At 40.3% G+C, this 19,263-nt stretch overlaps 2 protein-coding genes across 3 annotated transcripts in view; one reads left to right on the top strand and one right to left on the bottom strand.

Moving 5' to 3' along the window:
- Window positions 1-7,081, top strand: part of LOC135555469 (sushi, nidogen and EGF-like domain-containing protein 1) — a 14,859-nt gene extending 7,778 nt beyond the window's left edge. For both annotated transcript variants that reach the window (XM_064987934.1, XM_064987925.1), the window contains 5 exons: window positions 3,821-4,099; window positions 4,279-4,374; window positions 4,545-4,671; window positions 5,580-5,618; window positions 6,613-7,081. In XM_064987934.1, coding sequence (XP_064844006.1) covers window positions 3,821-4,099; window positions 4,279-4,374; window positions 4,545-4,671; window positions 5,580-5,618; window positions 6,613-6,752 — 681 coding nt within the window. In that variant the 3' untranslated portion in view covers window positions 6,753-7,081. The remainder of the gene's footprint in view (window positions 1-3,820; window positions 4,100-4,278; window positions 4,375-4,544; window positions 4,672-5,579; window positions 5,619-6,612) is intronic.
- Window positions 7,082-14,341: 7,260 nt separating this feature from the next.
- Window positions 14,342-16,300, bottom strand: LOC135555477 (guanylyl cyclase-activating protein 2-like). The gene is made up of 4 exons (XM_064987947.1): window positions 16,100-16,300; window positions 15,816-15,965; window positions 15,241-15,372; window positions 14,342-14,947 (listed from the first exon to the last, which is right to left on the bottom strand). The coding sequence occupies exons 1-4, from the start codon at window positions 16,298-16,300 to the stop codon at window positions 14,837-14,839; spliced, it is 594 nt and encodes a 197-aa protein (XP_064844019.1). The 3' UTR covers window positions 14,342-14,836.
- Between the last annotated feature and the right edge of the window lie 2,963 nt (window positions 16,301-19,263).

Raw genomic sequence — 19,263 nt, 5'->3', positions numbered from 1 at the left:
CCATCCCACCTATCACCATAGACCTCAGCTCTTTAATCCCACCCCTCAGCCACTCTCAGCCCATCCCACCTATCACCATAGACCTCAGCTCTTTAATCCCACCCCTCAGCCACTCTCAGCCCATCCCACCTATCACCATAGACCTCAGCTCTTTAATCCCACCATAGACCTCAGCCAGCCTCTCAGCCCATCCCACCTATCACCATAGACCTCAGCTCTTTAATCCCACCCCTCAGCCACTCTCAGCCCATCCCACCTATCACCATAGACCTCAGCTCTTTAATCCCACCCCTCAGCCACTCTCAGCCCATCCCACCTATCACCATAGACCTCAGCTCTTTAATCCCACCCCTCAGCCACTCTCAGCCCATCCCACCTATCACCATAGACCTCAGCTCTTTAATTTAATCCCATCCCCCTCACCAGCCAGCTCTTTAATCAGCCCATCCCACCTATCACCATAGACCTCAGCTCTTTAATCCCACCCCTCAGCCACTCTCAGCCCATCCCACTCTCAGCCCATCCCACCTATCACCGTAGACCTCAGCTCTTTAATCCCACCCCTCAGCCACTCTCAGCCCATCCCACCTATCACCATAGACCTCAGCTCTTTAATCCCACCCCTCAGCCCATCCCACCTATCACCGTAGACCACCCTCGTTTGGTTTCCATGTGCCATATATTTATCAATTGTCCTGTGATGTTTTAGATCCTTTTTTACCTTTCTAATCGTATAGTATCCACAAATTGTGAGCTAAAGATGAAAACCTTTCCTACGAGTATTATTATATTATTTATTGACTAACTATGGCTTTCCAAATCGCCCAACACTGCTATTTGTAAGGTTCATTTTAAGAGCATGTTGTGTTTTTTTTAACCATTCCTGAACCTGTGACCAGAAACAAGCTACATGGGGGCAATACCAGAGTAAATTATCTATTAATTCTCTCTCTTCACAGGCAAAATTTACAGACCTACGGCCTCCCGGGTGGCGCAGTGGTTAAGGGCGCTGTACTGCAGCGCCAGCTGTGCCATCAGAGTCCCTGGGTTCGCGCCCAGGCTCTGTCATAACCGGCCGCAACCGGGAGGTCCGTGGGGCGACGCACAATTGGCCTAGCGTCGTCCGGGATAGGGAGGGCTTGGTCGGTGGTGATGTCCTTGTCTCATCGCGCACCAGCAACTCCTGTGGCGGGCCGGGCGCAGTGCGCGCTAGCCAAGGTTTCCAGGTGCACAGTGTTTCCTCCGACACATTGGTGCGGCTGGCTTCCGGGTTGGATACGCGCTGTGTTAAGAAGCTGTGTTAAGAAGCAGTGCGGCTTGGTTGGGTTGAGTATCGGAGGACGCATGACTTTCAATCTTCGTCTCTCCCGACGAGCCCGTACGGGAGTTGTAGCGATGAGACAAGATAGTAGCTACTACAACAACTGGATACCACAAAATTGGGGAGAAAAAGGGGTAAAAATTCAACAACAACAACAAAAAAATTACAGAGCTGAGATTGTTGTATGCCACCTATATATAGCATTCTGTTGGTGGCAAGAATTTTATATAAAAACTTAAATTTAAAAGCTCATGTGTCATGGAATTGGTACATCAAAAATCTCTTCCCATTTATTTTGCAACCTGTATGGCGCAGCTGTCAACATTTTTGTCCTCAAATGGAACTGGTATATTTGTCTATTTATGCAGTTCCTTTCAGCCAGTTTGTATCTTTAATATATGGCAGGCAAACAAGTTCCCTACCGTCTCCCTTTTCCACTTGCCTCCTCCATTTTTGTGGTAGTAAGTTTGGATTGAGCAGATATTCCCATATATTTTCAATAGCTAAATATGTGACATAACTCCACCGTTTCTATTCATAATATCATTAATAAATATAATACCATTTAAAAGAAAATGTATAAAGAATGTTTTTTATTAATCAGTATATTTGAGTTACCCATTTGTTGTAATATTTGTTCTATCTTGTCTTGAGGATAAAACTGAAATTGAACCAGCTTTGTATGGCTTGTTTAAGAAAGGGCAATACTTTAAACAAAATTTCATTTTAAATTTGTCAGAAATTAGAAGTTTCAATCTGTATACAAAAAGGCAATTTTTTAACAAAGGCTGAGCCTTTCTTAATAATCTACTGGAGAACCATTTTGAGATTAAGTATAATTTATGTATTAGTGAAGCTTTTAGTGAGATATTTCAAATGCTAATATTTAATCATTTTAGCACCCCAAACTCATATTCATTATATAAATGGGCACATTTAATTTGTCTGGCTTAGCATTCCAAATAAAATTAAATGAGACTGTGCAGGGATCCAGATTGCGGACTTAAGAAAAAACTAGTCATCAGCATACATTGACATTTTTGTTTTTATCCCCTGGATTTCTAACCCCTTGATGTTCTTGTTGGATCTAATTTTAATAGCTAGCATTTCAAAGGTCATAATAAATAGATATGGAGACAACGGACAGCCCTGTTTTACTCCTCTTAAAAGCTCAATACTTTCTGAGAAGTAACCATTATTTACTATTTTACACCTGGGGTTGCTGTACATAACTTTAACCTATTTTATAAGAGATTCACCAAAATTAAAGTAATCCAGGCATTTATATATAAATTCTAGTCATACTTTATCAAATGCCTTTTCAAAATCTGCTATGAAGACCAAGCCTGGTATCTTCTATGTTTCATAATGTTCAATTGTTTCAAGTAATTGTCATATATTATCTCCAAAATATGGTCCATGTAAAAATCCTGTCTGATCAGCAATGAACAATATCTGGTAAAAGATTTTTTATTCTATGTGCTATGCATTTCGCCAGGATTTTCACATCACAACATTGAAGCATTAGAGGCCTCCAGTTTTTAAAATGGACTGGATCTTTATACTTACAACTTGGGTCCTGTTCTAGTAGTAATGAAATCACACCTTGTTGAGAACTTGAACGTCTACCATTTGTATAGGAGTAATTAAAATATGCTAATAATGGATATTTGAGTACATCAAAAAAAGTTCTGATGTACCTCTACTGGTATACCGTCAAGCCCTGATGTTTTCCAGACTGAAAATATTTTATTGCCTCAAAAGGTTCCTCTTCAGTAAGTTGGCATTCACACAGGTCTTTCTGTAAATTTGTTATTTTAAATTATTATTATTATTAGGAAAGAAATCATTACAGTTAACACTATTCAGTGCAAATAGAGGAGACTGAAAAGGAAACATGCTTAAAATATTTTGCTTCCTCTTTCAAATTATAATTTGATGAATCATGGATAACTCCATAATTTGTAACAAGTTTCTGTAAATTATTTTTGGTAGAATTTCTATGTTGAAGATTCAAGAGAAATGTTGTGCATTTTTCACAATTTTCCATCCAATTCACTTTATTTTTGTAATACATTACACTTGATCATTTTTGAATAAGTACCTCCATTTATTTTTATTTTTTCTGTAGCCTATTTTGTGCCTCTACAGTACAATTTCCATTACCTTCTGCCTGCACTGTTACTTCCTCTATTTCCTTTATTAGTCTAATCTATTTTGACCTAAACTGCTTTTATTTTAATTATGAGTATTGTATTGAATGATCTCTAAAACTACATTTAAAAGTGTCCCATACAATATGTTGCATGCACTTTATTTATTCACGCATGCATTTTGTCTGATTTTCATTTACTTTCACTTGTCAGTGTTGTAAGCGATGCAAAACCATCTTCTCCAACGATCTGTCCTTACAAATAAACAAATGATGAAGCGTAACCAGTTGTGTCTAAACTGTCATACAGGCTTTATTTCCATTTCAATTAAGACATTTTATTTCAGGTGAACCACAATGGACATCTGACCTTCAATGCAGCATTTGGCAATTACACACCATACCGATTCCCTGCATTTTCCTCAAGAGATCTGATTGCTCCATTTTGGACCGATTTGGACAACAGGCGGAATGGTACCATCTCTTACCGGCAGTACAGCAGTGGCAGTGTTCTTCAACAGGCCACACAAGATATTAATCAGTACTTCCCAAATCTGGGCTTCTCTGTTAATTGGGTCTTCGTTGCTACCTGGGATAAGGTTCCCTACTATAACACTTTTGGAACAGTAAGACTTTTTTTGTGACTCTGTTTCTATTGTCAGCTAAAGTGATGCTTAGTTATTTTTAAACCGATTAGTAAAAGACTGTGAAGCTATGATATAAGATGTATAATGGGCAAGATTGGTACATGACACAGGAGGCTACAGTATGTATTAAAATGTGTATCTAATTTCCTTAATATAAGGGAATCACCTTCCAAGTGGTTCTGATTGCTGGTGGCCAATCCTCCTTCATCCTGATGAACTATGGGGAGATTGCACCAACAACTCAAAATATTCAGGTCAGAAGAATGAATGCATATTATACATTTTCAAGAAGAATAAAATATGGGTTTATATTCATTATCATGAGCATAAATTGCATTCCTGATGTGAATTATGTATGGATAGTATTTTATCTCTGATGCTTTTAATAAATGATAATAACGATCTATGATATGTGTATTTCTAGGCTGGTTATGACACAGTCAACTCCATCCACTACTTCTCGATCCCGGGGTCATTTCAAAGCAACGACACAACTTTCAGTTACACCAGCAATGTCAATGTCGCTGGTCGCTGGGCCTTCCAGACAAATGGTACTTTCAACAAACCTGGGTTCAAATACTATTTCATGTATTTCAATTACTTTAAATACATTTCAAAATAATTATTCAAAGTTTTTTTAAAGTAGTTTATGTGAATGTATTTGGAAATACATTTGTAAAGTATTATATCTACAGCTACTTCTACTTGATGACTATGTTTATTTTTATTTTTTTAAAGACAAGTTCACCAGGATACACTTTGACATCATCTGGTGTGCAACATCACCTGATAACATTAAATAGCACTATTATCCCGTTTCTGCACCAAAACTCTGCTATTTTTCCTTATTGTATTTAGGGACCAATTGTTTTTACATGGTCCTTCGAGACGAATTTAATTACCAACTTTTTTTCTACATTGGTTTTGTCCTGTCCTCTGCAGAAGACATGTTTTGGGCTTCCTTGGCACTATCTGGAATGTTGAGTTGTGCTGGTGGTTGTGCTCCATGCTAAAACATTATTTTGTGAATTCTAGAATTAGCAAACAATAGTTTACCTCGGCCCTCCTGAATTATTGTTGCTGTCGAGTTGATACTCTTAAAATATCACAAAATACATTTAAAATCAACTAACTAGTGGTTGCAGCATGGAACAACGGAAAACACACAAGAGTGGCACAAATCAAGGTGATCTGCCTCCATTGAAAATTAATGACTTATGGACTGCAAAGAGTTTAATTAAGTAGTCAGTGGAATTGGTCAAAATTCAGGGAGAGAAAGGGGAGCAGGTGATAGGAGTTTAAACAGCTGTACTGCTCTATACAATCGAATCAGCAGGATTGAAGGCGGGTGGGGCTTTGAGCGTTTATAAAAGAGTCCAAATCTCATATTTTGGGGGCTACAGGACTTTACAGGAAGTGCTTGTGCTAAGTTTCCAACCTCTCTGTCTATATCTTCCAGCGACCACTTCAACAACTGATGGCCCTTCAACAACACCTGGTGAGTTTACATTACACCCAATAAATAGCTGATTTCAATCCACTTCTCAATTCTCTCTTAGTGGATTGTAACTGACTGAAACCAATGTTATATTAAAAGAACACCTGGACTCTATTCCCTTTATGGAATGGCCACTTGTGGATGTATCTGATAGTGATCACTCTAGTCTGCCACGGTTTTGGGAAAAATGAGGATTTAAATATTGAGCAATAGTAAATAAAAGTATTTTAAAAAACTAACGAGATAAGTTCACCAGGATACACTTTGACATCATCTGGTGTGCAACATGTTATAGTATAAAATCACATGATGCACGCTAGATGATGTCAAGTGTTTAAATCGCTCAAAATTATTTATTTTCATTTTGGGAAAAATGTTAACCTCTTAAGTGGGTTATCCATGAAACAGTAAATAAAATGTGTATAGCCTATGACTGATTGATAACATTAAATAGCACTATTATCCCGTTCCTGCACTAAAACTCTGGTATTTCTCATCCTTATTGGATTTAGGGACTAATTTTTTTTACATGGTCCTTCGAGACGGATTTAATGACCAACAGTTTTTTACATGGTCCGTCATTTCTCCGGATTTATCAACCAACAGGTTTTACATTATGACTGATCAAGTATTATTGTGGCTTTGTCCTGTCCTCTGCAGAAGACACGTTTTTGGGCTTCCTTGGCACTATCTGGAATGTTGAGTTGTGCTGGTGGAGTGTGTAATATTAAATACGATTCAAGACCCATCCCCAGCATCTTGTGTCCAGCCTCAATCTAAAAGCAGTTTGGCTAAATTATAGAATTGTTATTATGTCAAAATTCTGACAAAAGTATTCTCACTTTTGTGTGTGGCATCCGCTCCCTCAACAACAACATCGTAGGGGATGAGGATGACCCTACATTAGGGGATGAGGATGACCCTACAAATTGTTACATTGTTATTCATATTATGCTGCATCTCTGTATCAAACCTCTGTCTCTATTCCTTCCAGCTCCAACATCTGATGAGACTTTCGCAATTGATGACTTCTGCATAGATTCCATTTTTTGTAACGGACAGGGTTTGAATGGTTCCGTTTATATGCTGAGCACTTTGTTAATTCTGGTGTTTCTTACCATTTTAAATAATTGATTCTTACTTTGTTGCAATCAAGGGAGTGGTTTTATTGGCAGCCATAGTGCATGTGCTATTCGTTTGAGAGATTTCTCTTTCAAAGTGAAGGCTGGAGTGCACTGGAAGAATGAGAGTGGGGAAGGAGGGAGCCTATTGTCTAATATTCTAAACAGTATTGTATGTGCAGTTGCGCTTTTGAGTCACTCCAGATCCACTCCCATTTTCCTTGGGCCCTTCTTCCTGGGTGTTTTAATGGGCTTAGCTATTGTATTGATTTATTTGTGTAGATGGATAACCTGAAATATATTTACCTATTCATTAAAGTGGCAAATTCCAATAGAAACAAAGCAATCACTGTGCCACTTTTTGATAAATGGTTGAGGAATGGGGCTGGAGAAATATAACCCAAATGCATAGATGGATCTATGGGTGCAAGGACTGACTGATAACTATGTTACTCTGTTGCCGGACAGCGGTCGATTCAAAGCAGGAGCAACACAGATGTGCGCTCCTGTCATTTAGATTGAGTTGTTTTTCTCGCTCACTCAAACGTTAGGCCTATGTCCTATTACTGCAACACGTATCTGTAGCCTAATGTATCTGTAGCCCAATGTATCTGTAGCCCAATGTATCTGTAGCCCAATGTATCTGTAGCCCAATGTATCTGTAGCCTAACGTATCTGTAGCCCAACGTATCTGTAGCCCAACGTATCTGTAGCCCAACGTATCTGTAGCCTAACGTATCTGTAGCCCAACGTATCTGTAGCCCAACGTATCTGTAGCCCAATGTATCTGTAGCCCAATGTATCTGTAGCCCAATGTATCTGTAGCCCAATGTATCTGTAGCCCAACGTATCTGTAGCCCACTGTATCTGTAGCCCAATGGATCTGTAGCCCAATGTATCTGTAGACTAACGTATCTGTAGCCCAATGTATCTGTAGCCTAATGTATCTGTAGCCCAACGTATAAGTAGCCCAATGTATCTTTAGCCCAACGTATCTGTAGCCCAATGTATCTGTAGCCTAACGTATCTGTAGCCCAATGTATCTGTAGCCCAATGTATCTGTAGCCTAACGTATCTGTAGCCCAATGTATCTGTAGCCCAATGTATCTGTAGCCCAATGTATCTGTAGCCCAACGTATCTGTAGCCCAACGTATCTGTAGCCTAACGTATCTGTAGCCTAACGTATCTGTAGCCTAACATATCTGTAGCCCAATGTATCTGTAGCCCAACGTATCTGTAGTATCTGTAGCCCAACGTATCTGTAGCCTAAAGTATCTGTAGCCTAACGTATCTGTAGCCCAATGTATCTGTAGCCCAACGTATCTGTAGCCCAACGTATCTTTAGCCCAACGTAAATGTAGCCCAATGTATCTGTAGCCCAACATATCAGTAGCCCAACGTATCAGTAGCCCAACGTATCTGTAGCCCAATGTATCTGTAGCCCAACGTATCTGTAGCCCAACGTATCTGTAGCCCAATGTATCTGTAGCCCAACGTATCTGTAGCCCAACGTATCTGTAGCCAATGTATCTGTAGCCCAACGTATCTGTAGCCCAATGTATCTGTAGCCCAATGTATCTGTAGCCCAATGTATCTGTAGCCAATGTATCTGTAGCCCAATGTATCTGTAGCCTAACGTATCTGTAGCCTAACGTATCTGTAGCCCAATGTATCTGTAGCCCAATGTATCTGTAGCCTAATGTATCTGTAGCCCAACGTATCTGTAGCCCAATGTATCTGTAGCCATAACGTATCTGTAGCCAACGTATCTGTAGCCAACGTATCTGTAGCCTAACGTATCTGTAGCCAACGTATCTGTAGCCTAACGTATCTGTAGCCTAACGTATCTGTAGCCAACGTATCTGTAGCCAACGTATCTGTAGCCCAATGTATCTGTAGCCCAATGTATCTGTAGCCCAATGTATCTGTAGCCCAATGTATCTGTAGCCCAATGTATCTGTAGCCAACGTATCTGTAGCCCAACGTATCTGTAGCCAACGTATCTGTAGCCTAACGTATCGTATCTGTAGCCTAACGTATCTGTAGCCTAACGTATCTGTAGCCCAATGTATCTGTAGCCCAACGTATCTGTAGCTAACGTATCTGTAGCCCAATGTATCTGTAGCCCAATGTATCTGTAGCCCAATGTATCTGTAGCCTAACGTGTCTGTAGCCCAATGTATCTGTAGCCTAACGTGTCTGTAGCCCAATGTATCTGTAGCATAATGTATCTGTAGCCCAATGTATCTGTAGCCTAACGTATCTGTAGCCTAACGTATCTGTAGCCCAATGTATCTGTAGCCCAATGTATCTGTAGCCAACATATCTGTAGCCCAATGTATCTGTAGCCCAATGTATCTGTAGCCAACATATCTGTAGCCAACATATCTGTAGCCCAATGTATCTGTAGCCCAATGTATCTGTAGCCCAATGTATCTGTAGCCAACGTATCTGTAGCCAACGTATCTGTAGCCTAACGTATCTGTAGCCCAATGTATCTGTAGCCCAATGTATCTGTAGCCCAATGTTTCTGTAGCCCAATGTATCTGTAGCCCAATGTATCTGTAGCCCAATGTATCTGTAGCCCAATGTATCTGTAGCCTAACGTATCTGTAGCCTAACGTATCTGTAGCCTAATGTGTCAACGTGGGTTTGATTCCAGCCTGCACCCTTCAGGCACAAATAACTCCATCCCCCCCGATTGACTTGATCAGGTTACACATTTCAAATATGGACAGTCCATAGATATTTTACCCTCTCTCTTGATATGAAATGGCCGTACCAGACACTTTTCGATAACATAAATAGGAAATAAATAGGAAATAATAACAGTAGGTCACACCATCATTATTTTTCATTTATACAAATAGTCTAGTAAATTGCCACTGTAGATTAGCTTGGTAAAAATGACATTCTATACCTCCGCTGTACAGGAGGCTTGTCATAGATCGCCCGTAGTCTGTTCAGAAAGGACTGCGTTGTTACAATTACAATACCAACCAGAGGGCGAACATATCTTGAAAGACTTTGGTTCCAAGCAGGACTAAGGGAAACACCGATTTCATCTTTTAGGGAGCGGTAAGGGAGTGAAGTTAATTCATAGTAACGGTTACATGGAGAATATTGGACCTTTGAAATGAAAATGGATGGCCCTCAAAATATATTTTTACCTTAATAGTGCCTAAATGCAAAAAAAATATTTTAAAAAAGTGACCCTCCCCTATATCCAAAATAATAATTCAACATAAAGAGGGTAGTGGAGAACATGTCTACCATTTACCATCACTTCTTGGACAGACCCGAGTCCGGAGCCTTAGATTGCAGTTGAAGAAATTGTTCTTCGTCCAGTATGCATTACATGGCATTGCAGGAATTTTGATAGTGTACAGGGCTGGGCCAGGTTTTGGGTTTGCAGACTACCATGGACAAGAGTAGGGGTGGAAATATCTGCTTTATAGTAAAATCATTGCATGAAGCTATCATTGTATTTGCAGGTCAGAGAAAAACATAGCTTGTTATAAAAATGTCATGTAATTCTAATCACAGACTGAGAATGGACAGAGAGATAGGCCTATGTGTTCATCATATCATATTTCTCCAATGTCAAATCAGTGTGTCTTGTTTGCAACGAAACTCTCCATTTGTAAATAATTTAATCTGAGACGTCATTAGGAATCTGAGAATGGTACCACATATTTGTTATAACTAACCCAAGATGGAGCACACCCTGTCATTTCTAATTGTCATGTCTACTCCGTCTCCGGCGCCCGACGTCACCGGTCTACTAACCACCGGTCCTGGCAACCCATCATTATGCACACCTGGCAACCCATCATTATGCACACCTGGCAACCCATCATTATGCACACCTGGCAACCCATCATTATGCACACCTGGCAACCCATCATTACGCACACCTGGCAACCCATCATTACGCACACCTGGCAACCCTCATTACGCACACCTGGCAACCCTCATTACGGACACCTGGCAACCGTTATTACGCACACCTGGCAACCCTTATTATGCACACCTGCTCCCCATCATGAGGCACATCTGGATTTCATCCCTCCCTGATTACTTACCCTTTATCTAGCACTCCTTTGTATCACCCAATAGGTAGTATTGTTTCCTGTTTTCATGTTTTGACACGTCTCCTGTTTTTGTATTTACTCCATGTTCGTTCCTATGAAACTCACCGACTGCACCTGCTTCCTGACTCCCTGCGTCTCCTTTAAACCAATGGGAACAAATGAGTCATAGAGAGCAGAACAAGCAACGAGGTGGGCAGAGCCAAGCACAAGTTAGAGAGATCCTATTGGCGTTTTCTAGCATGCATTTGCATATTCCATTAGTGATCACCTACTTTAAAATGGACATGCGCAATAACGCAAGTTGCCTTTGCACTCCTAAACAACATGTTTTTTTTTACTTTGGCACTTTCTACAAAACTTAGTCCACTCTGTTCGTAACAGATTCTAGATTTAGGAACAGAAAAATCTTGAAATCAAATGTTTCGTTGATGAGAATTTGCAGAATGTTGGACAAAATCCATCTTATTCCATCTTCTCCCACTGCCAGCCACTGGGCTTCCTCTCAGTACCATATTTGGTAGTGAGTGGAAATGCCAAATGGATGCTTCACATTTATACATTCGGTGAAATATCTGTCTCATAGTTCTATCTGTGATGTTACTTTCAAAAGTTAGGCCTTACTTTCCACCCAAGACAGAGTAGGCTTACTGACACACGAGCATGTAAGCTCTACCTGCTGGCTACTCTTCTTCTGTGGCTTAACCCAACGAGAGAACGTCACAAGTGTTTCCCTAAAAGCTGTCTGGGTTTAAACATCTTCTACTGTACGGAAACTTAATAATTTAATAAATTGACAGAATTAGATTAGTTCCCAAGAAAAGTCCCCAAAAATGATCCTTGGCTATCAAGGGTTGTAGCTCAGCCTCTGAATGTCAAAGAAACTGAACAATGATATCTCCATATGCATCAGTCCCGCCTTTCCCAGGTATTTTACAGCTTGTTCCTAACATAAAGTCTCACAGACCAAAGCGCTGTTATAGACCACTTTATTTAATCAGATCCATTTTATTTTCTTCAAAATCTTAAAATAACAAACGGTAGGCCTGTGTTTTTTTGTTTGTTGTTTAAAAAAAATCTTTCATTAAAGGCAGGCCTATGTGATAACCTCGGTTACACCCTCAATTCGAGTCTTTGTTTTACCTTAACAGCCCTTCAATGACACTGAGATAGGCTATTTAAAGAGTGCGTGGTGGGTGGAGGAATTGACCGACAAATCTATGGCTGTAGCAGCATATACCCTAATTTCATATGTTAAACAGGTAGGCTTACTCTCCTCCCGAACTGCCACCGTAGGCCTCCTTTGCAGCACAGCCATTGTTTAGATAAGCTAGCGCAGAGCAGGCCGGTGCTCAGGGTTGGAATATCCATTAGCAGTGTGTAATGCAGCCTAGTTTGATTTACACCATCCCACCAGCTATCCATAATGTCTATACATCCCATCACACATATATACATATTTACTTTTAGATTTGTGTGTATTGTTGTGAATTGTTAGATATTACTGCACTGTTGAAGCTAGGAACACAAGCATTTCGCTACACCCACAATAACATCTTCTAAATATGTGTATGCGACCAATAACATTTGATTATCTTAGAAATATAACTTTGCTCTGTGCTTCTACAAGCATGCAATTCGTAGCCTATAGGCTATGGATCATTTGATTGAGACCACACTAAATAGCCTGTAGGTGCACTTGATGCCCAGTGGCAAATCAGAGATGAGTGGTGACATCGGGGACCCAATTGTTACTCCGTATTCGTATAGATTTTTTTTATCAACTTACCTAGTAAATACATAGTAATAAACAGGCTGTAAAATGAAGGGGGGGACTAGCCAAGTATTTGCACCTATATATTTTCAGAGAGGTATGTTAATCATTGATTTCATACAACATTTAGATGCAAACCTGACAACTCGGATGTGTACACTCTCAGAGTTACAGTTATCTTGTTATACCATCCTTAATGACATCACAAAATAATAAATTATGACATGATTATTGTTTGTATCCTCACCAACCATTCCAAACATTTGGATTTCAAAACAAATGTTCCAATTTCCGATCTTTTGATGTTGAAGTTTTGGCGGGGACAGTTTCTCTTTGGGAGTGAAACGAAGGAATTTTTTACTTCTCCATACTGCAGTGCAAGAGAGAGAAAGTTTACAACCTGTCGTTACATCAGAAAACCGGCCCAACTCCCCCTCTCCTCTGGGAGAGAGGGGGTTTGGACTATCTGTTGTCCTGTGATCCTCACCAAGAGAGAGATAGTCATGACACTATGTTTGGAATATTTATTTCTCGCTCAGAATAGAATAGGTCAACTTTTGTACTATAGGGGATAGTAGATTGGCATAGGCTAGTACTTTTGCTGTTCGGTAGGCCTACTCATCTTGTTGGCTGAAGAAAAGTAAAGAGTTCTTCCAATATGCACCTCACAATTGGATAAGGACGTGTGCCGTTGCGTCCCCGAGTCTGTCTTCACTTGTTGCCTGTGAGAAAGACCCGATCACGTGATGGACAGCCATGTGAGTGAGAGGTGCTCACATGACTGTCCATAGGAATTATAATGATCATATTCAGCCCAAAGGCACAATGTCTACTGGCCGCAAAAGGCATGTATTTTTATTAGGGAGCATTACGGCCACACAGGGATGCAGCCAGGATATCTGAGGAATGATCAAGTGTTGTCAGACTGTGAATGAGAGTTTGTACAGCCTGCGCAAAAATCAAAGCAGAGCTCATGCAACTTTAAAAAAAAATCATAATGAGAGTAGCACCATACAGCCTTAGAATGTTTTAAAAATCAATATATATATATATATATATAGCCCAACATTTGCATCACAACTAAAGTTTCATAAATAACTCTCAATTAAGCATATAGCAGTACCTGTTTCTTTGTTAACTGCACAACACAGAATTGCTGCATGTGCACACTCCCCCATATCGTTTGGAGAAAATATTATTTATATTTTATTCAGCTATGTTCAACTATGTTCTTCATACTATCAAATTATATAAAATAATGCCACAGGATTCTAAACAAATCTTGTCTGCTAAATGAACTAGTGTAGCCCACAAGCCAAGACAATGCGGGAGTGACTTCGGGACAAGTCTCTGAATTTCCTTGAGTGGCCCAGTCAGAGCCCGGACTTGAACCCAATCTAACATTTCTGGTGAGACCTGAAAATAGCTGTGCAGCGGTGCTCCTTATTCCAACCTGACAGAGCTTGAGAGGATCTGCAGAGAAGAATGGGAGAAACTTGCCAAATACAGGTGTGCCAAGCTTGTAGCATCATACCAAGGACTCAAGGCTGTAATCGCTGTCAAAGGTGCTTCAACAAAGTACTGAGTATAGGTCTGAATACTTATGTAAATGTTATATTCCTGTTTTATTTTAATACATTTGCTAACATTTCTAAAAACCTGTTTTTGCTTTGTCATTAATGGGTATTGTGTGTTTATTGAAAAACAATTGAATCCATTTTAGAATAAGGCTGTAACGTAACAAAATGTGGAACAAGTCAAGGGGTCTGAATACTTTCCGAATGCACTGTATTGGTGAATTATATTATTCATGTATTGAGAATGCATCCATCTATTCTCCCAACAATGTCTTACTGTATGTCATGGAATTTTGAGTGAAATATACCCTATTTTTAAAACCTCTTAAGTTGGTTTTGTAGCATGAACTGGGAGTTTTATATTTTGTATTGATATTATGATTGTCTGTTTGTTTCATATCGGCAAAGTAGTTCAAGTGGAACTGACATTGTTTTAAGGCCCAAATTAAATAATCTACAGATGAAGAAAAACTGCACTGCAGGTTCACTCAGAATGAAGATCTCATGGAATTTATGAAAGGTAATCGACACAACCATTCCGGTCCTTATAATTAAAACTAGCTTAAACAATCCGAATGAATCTGCAATGTATTTTTTCCTATTATGTCCAATTGATTTGGAAACTAATTTAGTTTAAGAAAAAAAAGGGTAATTTTAAAAGTGTGCGCTCTTCCTTCTCTGTTCCAGCACCCAGCCATAAGGGTTCATGTCCAGTTGGAGCATGTTCATGATCCATGGGTCTCCCTGGGCCCCCTTGATGAACTCCTCCAGGGTGATGTGACCTGTATGGGCCATCACAACAGAAAGGTTGTTCAGAAAACAAGGCAGACAGACAGACTGGAAGTTTCTGTGATGGCCTACAGCACACCTGGACAAGAAGACCAGGGCCACGTTCAGTAGGGAAACCTTGTGGAACGTTGCAGATAAACATGTCATAAACAGAGCTGACATGACTACATGTAGAAGAAAACAAGAGGGATTTCAAAACATATCTATCTGTTTGTTCCACAACATTGAGCTCTGCTGAATTGGCCCCCAATACTGCACATAATGTAAACATTCAGACTGAGTATGCACCTACCGTCCCTGTTCACATCCACAGTCTTCAGGATTCTATCACACACTTCATTCACCGACAGCTGCATATCCTCCTGCTCTCTCTTGGACGTCTTCTTTAATCGATATATACTCTAGGGGGGAATTAAGGAGTAACAGTGTGTAACCAATACATACATGGTTATAAATGATTTGGGCCAAGATCATTCACAAAGTAAGAGGGCCTAAAAACCTTTACTATTGTTAGGCATAACTTACATCAATGGAACCTGTTTGCAGGTTTGCGCTTCACACTTAATGTTTTTACACATCAAAGTTGTTTTAGATTTGTAATTTAAACCACACCTCATACCAAAAGTAGCCTACACACACACATACAAACACACATAATTGGCTCATCAGAATTGTTCAAAGTTAGCCATCTGACCAGAAGGTTTTAACTGATAAACTGATTGTCTGCTTCGGCTTATTTACCACCACTGAAGAAGACACTCCCATAAGACCCTTGGATAATTTAATCACTAGACACCGAAGTGACCTTGTGGAATCCTCGGGTTGACCTTCACTGGGTGCTTACATCAATAATAGCTCCCAGTTCTGTCCTATCTACATAGCCGTTGCCGTCCTTGTCGTACACTTTAAATGACCAGCGTAATTTGTGCTCCAAGTCCCCCCGGAAGACCAGATTCAAGGCTGCCACAAACTCCAGAAAGTCAATGGTGTTATCCTGAAAAGACATAGACAAATTGAAAACAATCGTTTTTTTCCCTAAACTTAGAAAAACGGGTGTCCGTGTTCATTTGCACGGATATAGAAAACTGCAAAACTCAGAAACAGACATCATACAATAGGCTATCTCACCCCATTCTTGTCAAAAGCTCGAAACATGCTCTCCGCATACTCAGAGACTTCCCCAGTTGGGTCGATGCCAAAAAAACGCTTGAACTCGTGGATAAATAAAACACCGCTTGGGCATTCCGTCACAAACTTTTTGTACATGTCCTGGAGCGCCTTGACATCGATCTCCGGGTCAGTCTGCTCGGTCTGGTGTGTCTGTCCCATGGTCTGGTGTGTCTGTCCCATGTTTGGTGGTCGGGGGGAGCGCTGTCCTCTGTTCTGAAACTCCTTGGTGCTGAGTCTCTGCAGTAGGCCTACTAAAAAAGGTCATTAACAAACAGGAGGGGCTCCCGAGTTGCTGTCAGTAATGAGGAAGGACTCGATCATGAAAGCACTTGAACTGATAAGAGGTTGGACACCACAGAGGCTTCACTAATGTTCAAGTCAGGTAACTTGGAGCAGCTTTAGAACAGGAATGATGTCAGACAGGTTTCTCCAGGCCCCAAGGGTTGTGAATTGATCAAAACCTATGGTACCCTAGCCTCTAGTCCCTGTATATACCCTCATGCCAGCTTGTCCTGAACATTATTCAAGGTAATGCCTACCTAGACACTCTCTCCTCAATTCAAATGATCATACAACTCCCCAAATGCTTTAATTCATCTGAAATGGAATTCATTAAAACAAATAAAACTCAATCTAGTACCCATGATAGACTGAAAATATTATTTAATGAGGCTGTACCATCCCATCTCATTCTTTCTAGTGATTCTATTTATATGCTGTCAAGACTGTCATGACAGCACAGAAATTGAATCAATAGAAAACACAAAGCCCCTCAGACCAAGCTAATTTGTCTGGTAAAGTCCCTCAGTATGTGATTCTCATCCTATGGTTAATTAACTGTCTTTCACTGTGGAACCATGGAGCTGCTGATCAACCAATCACTATGAAGGAATCGTCCATAACCAATGGTCCATGGATTATGCCAGAGGACATTCATTACTGCCACGTAAGCATTTCACATCGAAAGCAATTGTCCTTAAAGGGGTTCCCAGCTTGATGCCCGCAAATCTTCTCAGAACAGAACATCTTAATATAACAGAGAAGCCAATTAGGTGAGTGACTGCCAGGACTTTCACAACCAGCCTGTCATTTTCATTGGGCACCAAATGGAACAAAACACATTGAAACAGGGAGGGACTGCCTGAACTTGTCCAATAAGAAAGGCTTGTTTTCATTTTCTGTTGTAAAACACTTTGCTACGTCAACTACAGTATGCCCTGACGAATACAACCTAGGCCAGCCTTAGAACAACAATGTTGATAGTCATTTATATCCGGAGGTCACACACACATTTGAAGTTGTTTTCTGGAATCTGTGTTTGTATTTATTATGGATCCCCATTTGCTGCTGTCAAGGCAACAGCTACTCTTCCTGGGGTCCGGCAAAATGAAGGCAGTTATACAGTTTTTTAAACATTACAATACATTCACAACAGATTTCACAACAGTATTAAGTGTGTCCCCTCAGGCCCTACTCTACTACCACATATCTACAACACAAAATCCATGTGTACATGTGTGTATCATGTGCATGTAATCGTGTGTTATTGAGTGTTTGTATGCATGTGTCTGTGCCTATGTTTGTGTTGTTTCACAGTCCCCGCTGTTCCATCATGTTACTGCTGCATGAGTTACATGATGTGGAATAGAGTTCCATGTAGTCATGGCTCTATGTAGTACTGTGCGCCTCCCATAGTCTGTTCTGGAATTGGGGACTGTGAAGAGACCTCTGGTGGCATGTCTTGTGGGGTATGCATGGGTGTCCGAGCTGTGTGCCAGTAGTTCAAACAGACAGCTCGGTGCATTCAACATGTCAATACCTCTCACAAATACAAGAGGTGATGAAGGCAATCTCTCCTCCACTTTGAGCCAGGAGAGATTGACATGCATATTATTAATAATAGCTTTTTATGTACATCCAAGGTCCAGCCGTGCTGCCCTGTTCTGAGCCAATTGCAACTTTCTGGTATAATAAAAGGGAAATGTTACACATTTCCTGTAGGAGCAATAAAAATGTGTCTCTCATCTTACCCTAAGAGCCACCATCCAATCAGTCTGCACTTGTTGATGACCAAAACATAATGTTCATCAATTCATCAACAAGCCCAAAGAAAAGCTGGATGATTTTTACCAATACCAACTGTTGAGATTGTTCAGATACTAATTTCAGCTGTTGAGATACTGATTTCAGCTGTTGAGATACTGATTTCAGCTGTTGAGATACTGATTTCAGCTGTTGAGATACTGATTTCAGCTGTTTAGATACTGATTTCAGCTGCTGAGATACTGATTTCAGCTTTTCAGATACTGATTTCAGCTTTTGAGATACTGATTTCAGCTGTTGAGATACTGATTTCAGCTGTTTAGATACTGATTTCAGCTGTTGAGATACTGATTTCAGCTGTTGAGATACTGATTTCAGCTGTTGTGATACTGATTTCAGCTGTTGTGACACTGATTCCAGATGAGTTGGCAGAGAGAATAACACAGATAGTGTGACTGAATGCTGAAACAGTCAGGTAGGCTAGATACCCAAGCTAGGGACCTCATATGCTATACAAAACCTTCTGACATCGATTTGACTGTAAATTTCACATGTCGTAATCCACGTCAAAGCGGTAACGTAGGCCTTTACACCTTGAACTGAGATGCACTTACTGGGCCATGGCCAGATTGAGCTCCATGTCTGTCCTTATTCCTTAAACAGGCTCAATGTTGTTTTTCCTGGACTGGATGTCTCCCCGGGTGAAGCTAAGAAGCTCTCGGCCAAGCTAGATTTGTAGATGGAAGACTGGTATATCAAGCTCCCTAATGGGATTGTGGCGCTGCCAGGCTAATGCATCAGGCTACACTGAGCTAAAGATAAGATAAAGCAAACCTGGGTCATATTCATTAGGGCACATTGTAGCTAAATGAGCTCATACAGTACATCCCAGTTTCAAACAGTTTTTTCCGTTTCATGCCTAGTGAATCCGACCCTGTATATTTTCCAGTGGGTCAGTCCATAATAAGGGAAGCCTATAAAGCACCTCCCACTGGGCAAAATCTGTTTGCATTAACGTTGTTCACATGTAATTTCAACCAATTTTCTTTATCTGACGATGTTGAAACAATGTGGGAAAC

The sequence above is a fragment of the Oncorhynchus masou genome, chromosome 2 (assembly GCF_036934945.1).
Source record: "Oncorhynchus masou masou isolate Uvic2021 chromosome 2, UVic_Omas_1.1, whole genome shotgun sequence".
Lineage (NCBI taxonomy): Eukaryota > Metazoa > Chordata > Actinopteri > Salmoniformes > Salmonidae > Oncorhynchus > Oncorhynchus masou.
Note: the sequence above shows the minus strand (reverse complement) of the source record. Positions and strands in the feature narration are given on the sequence as shown.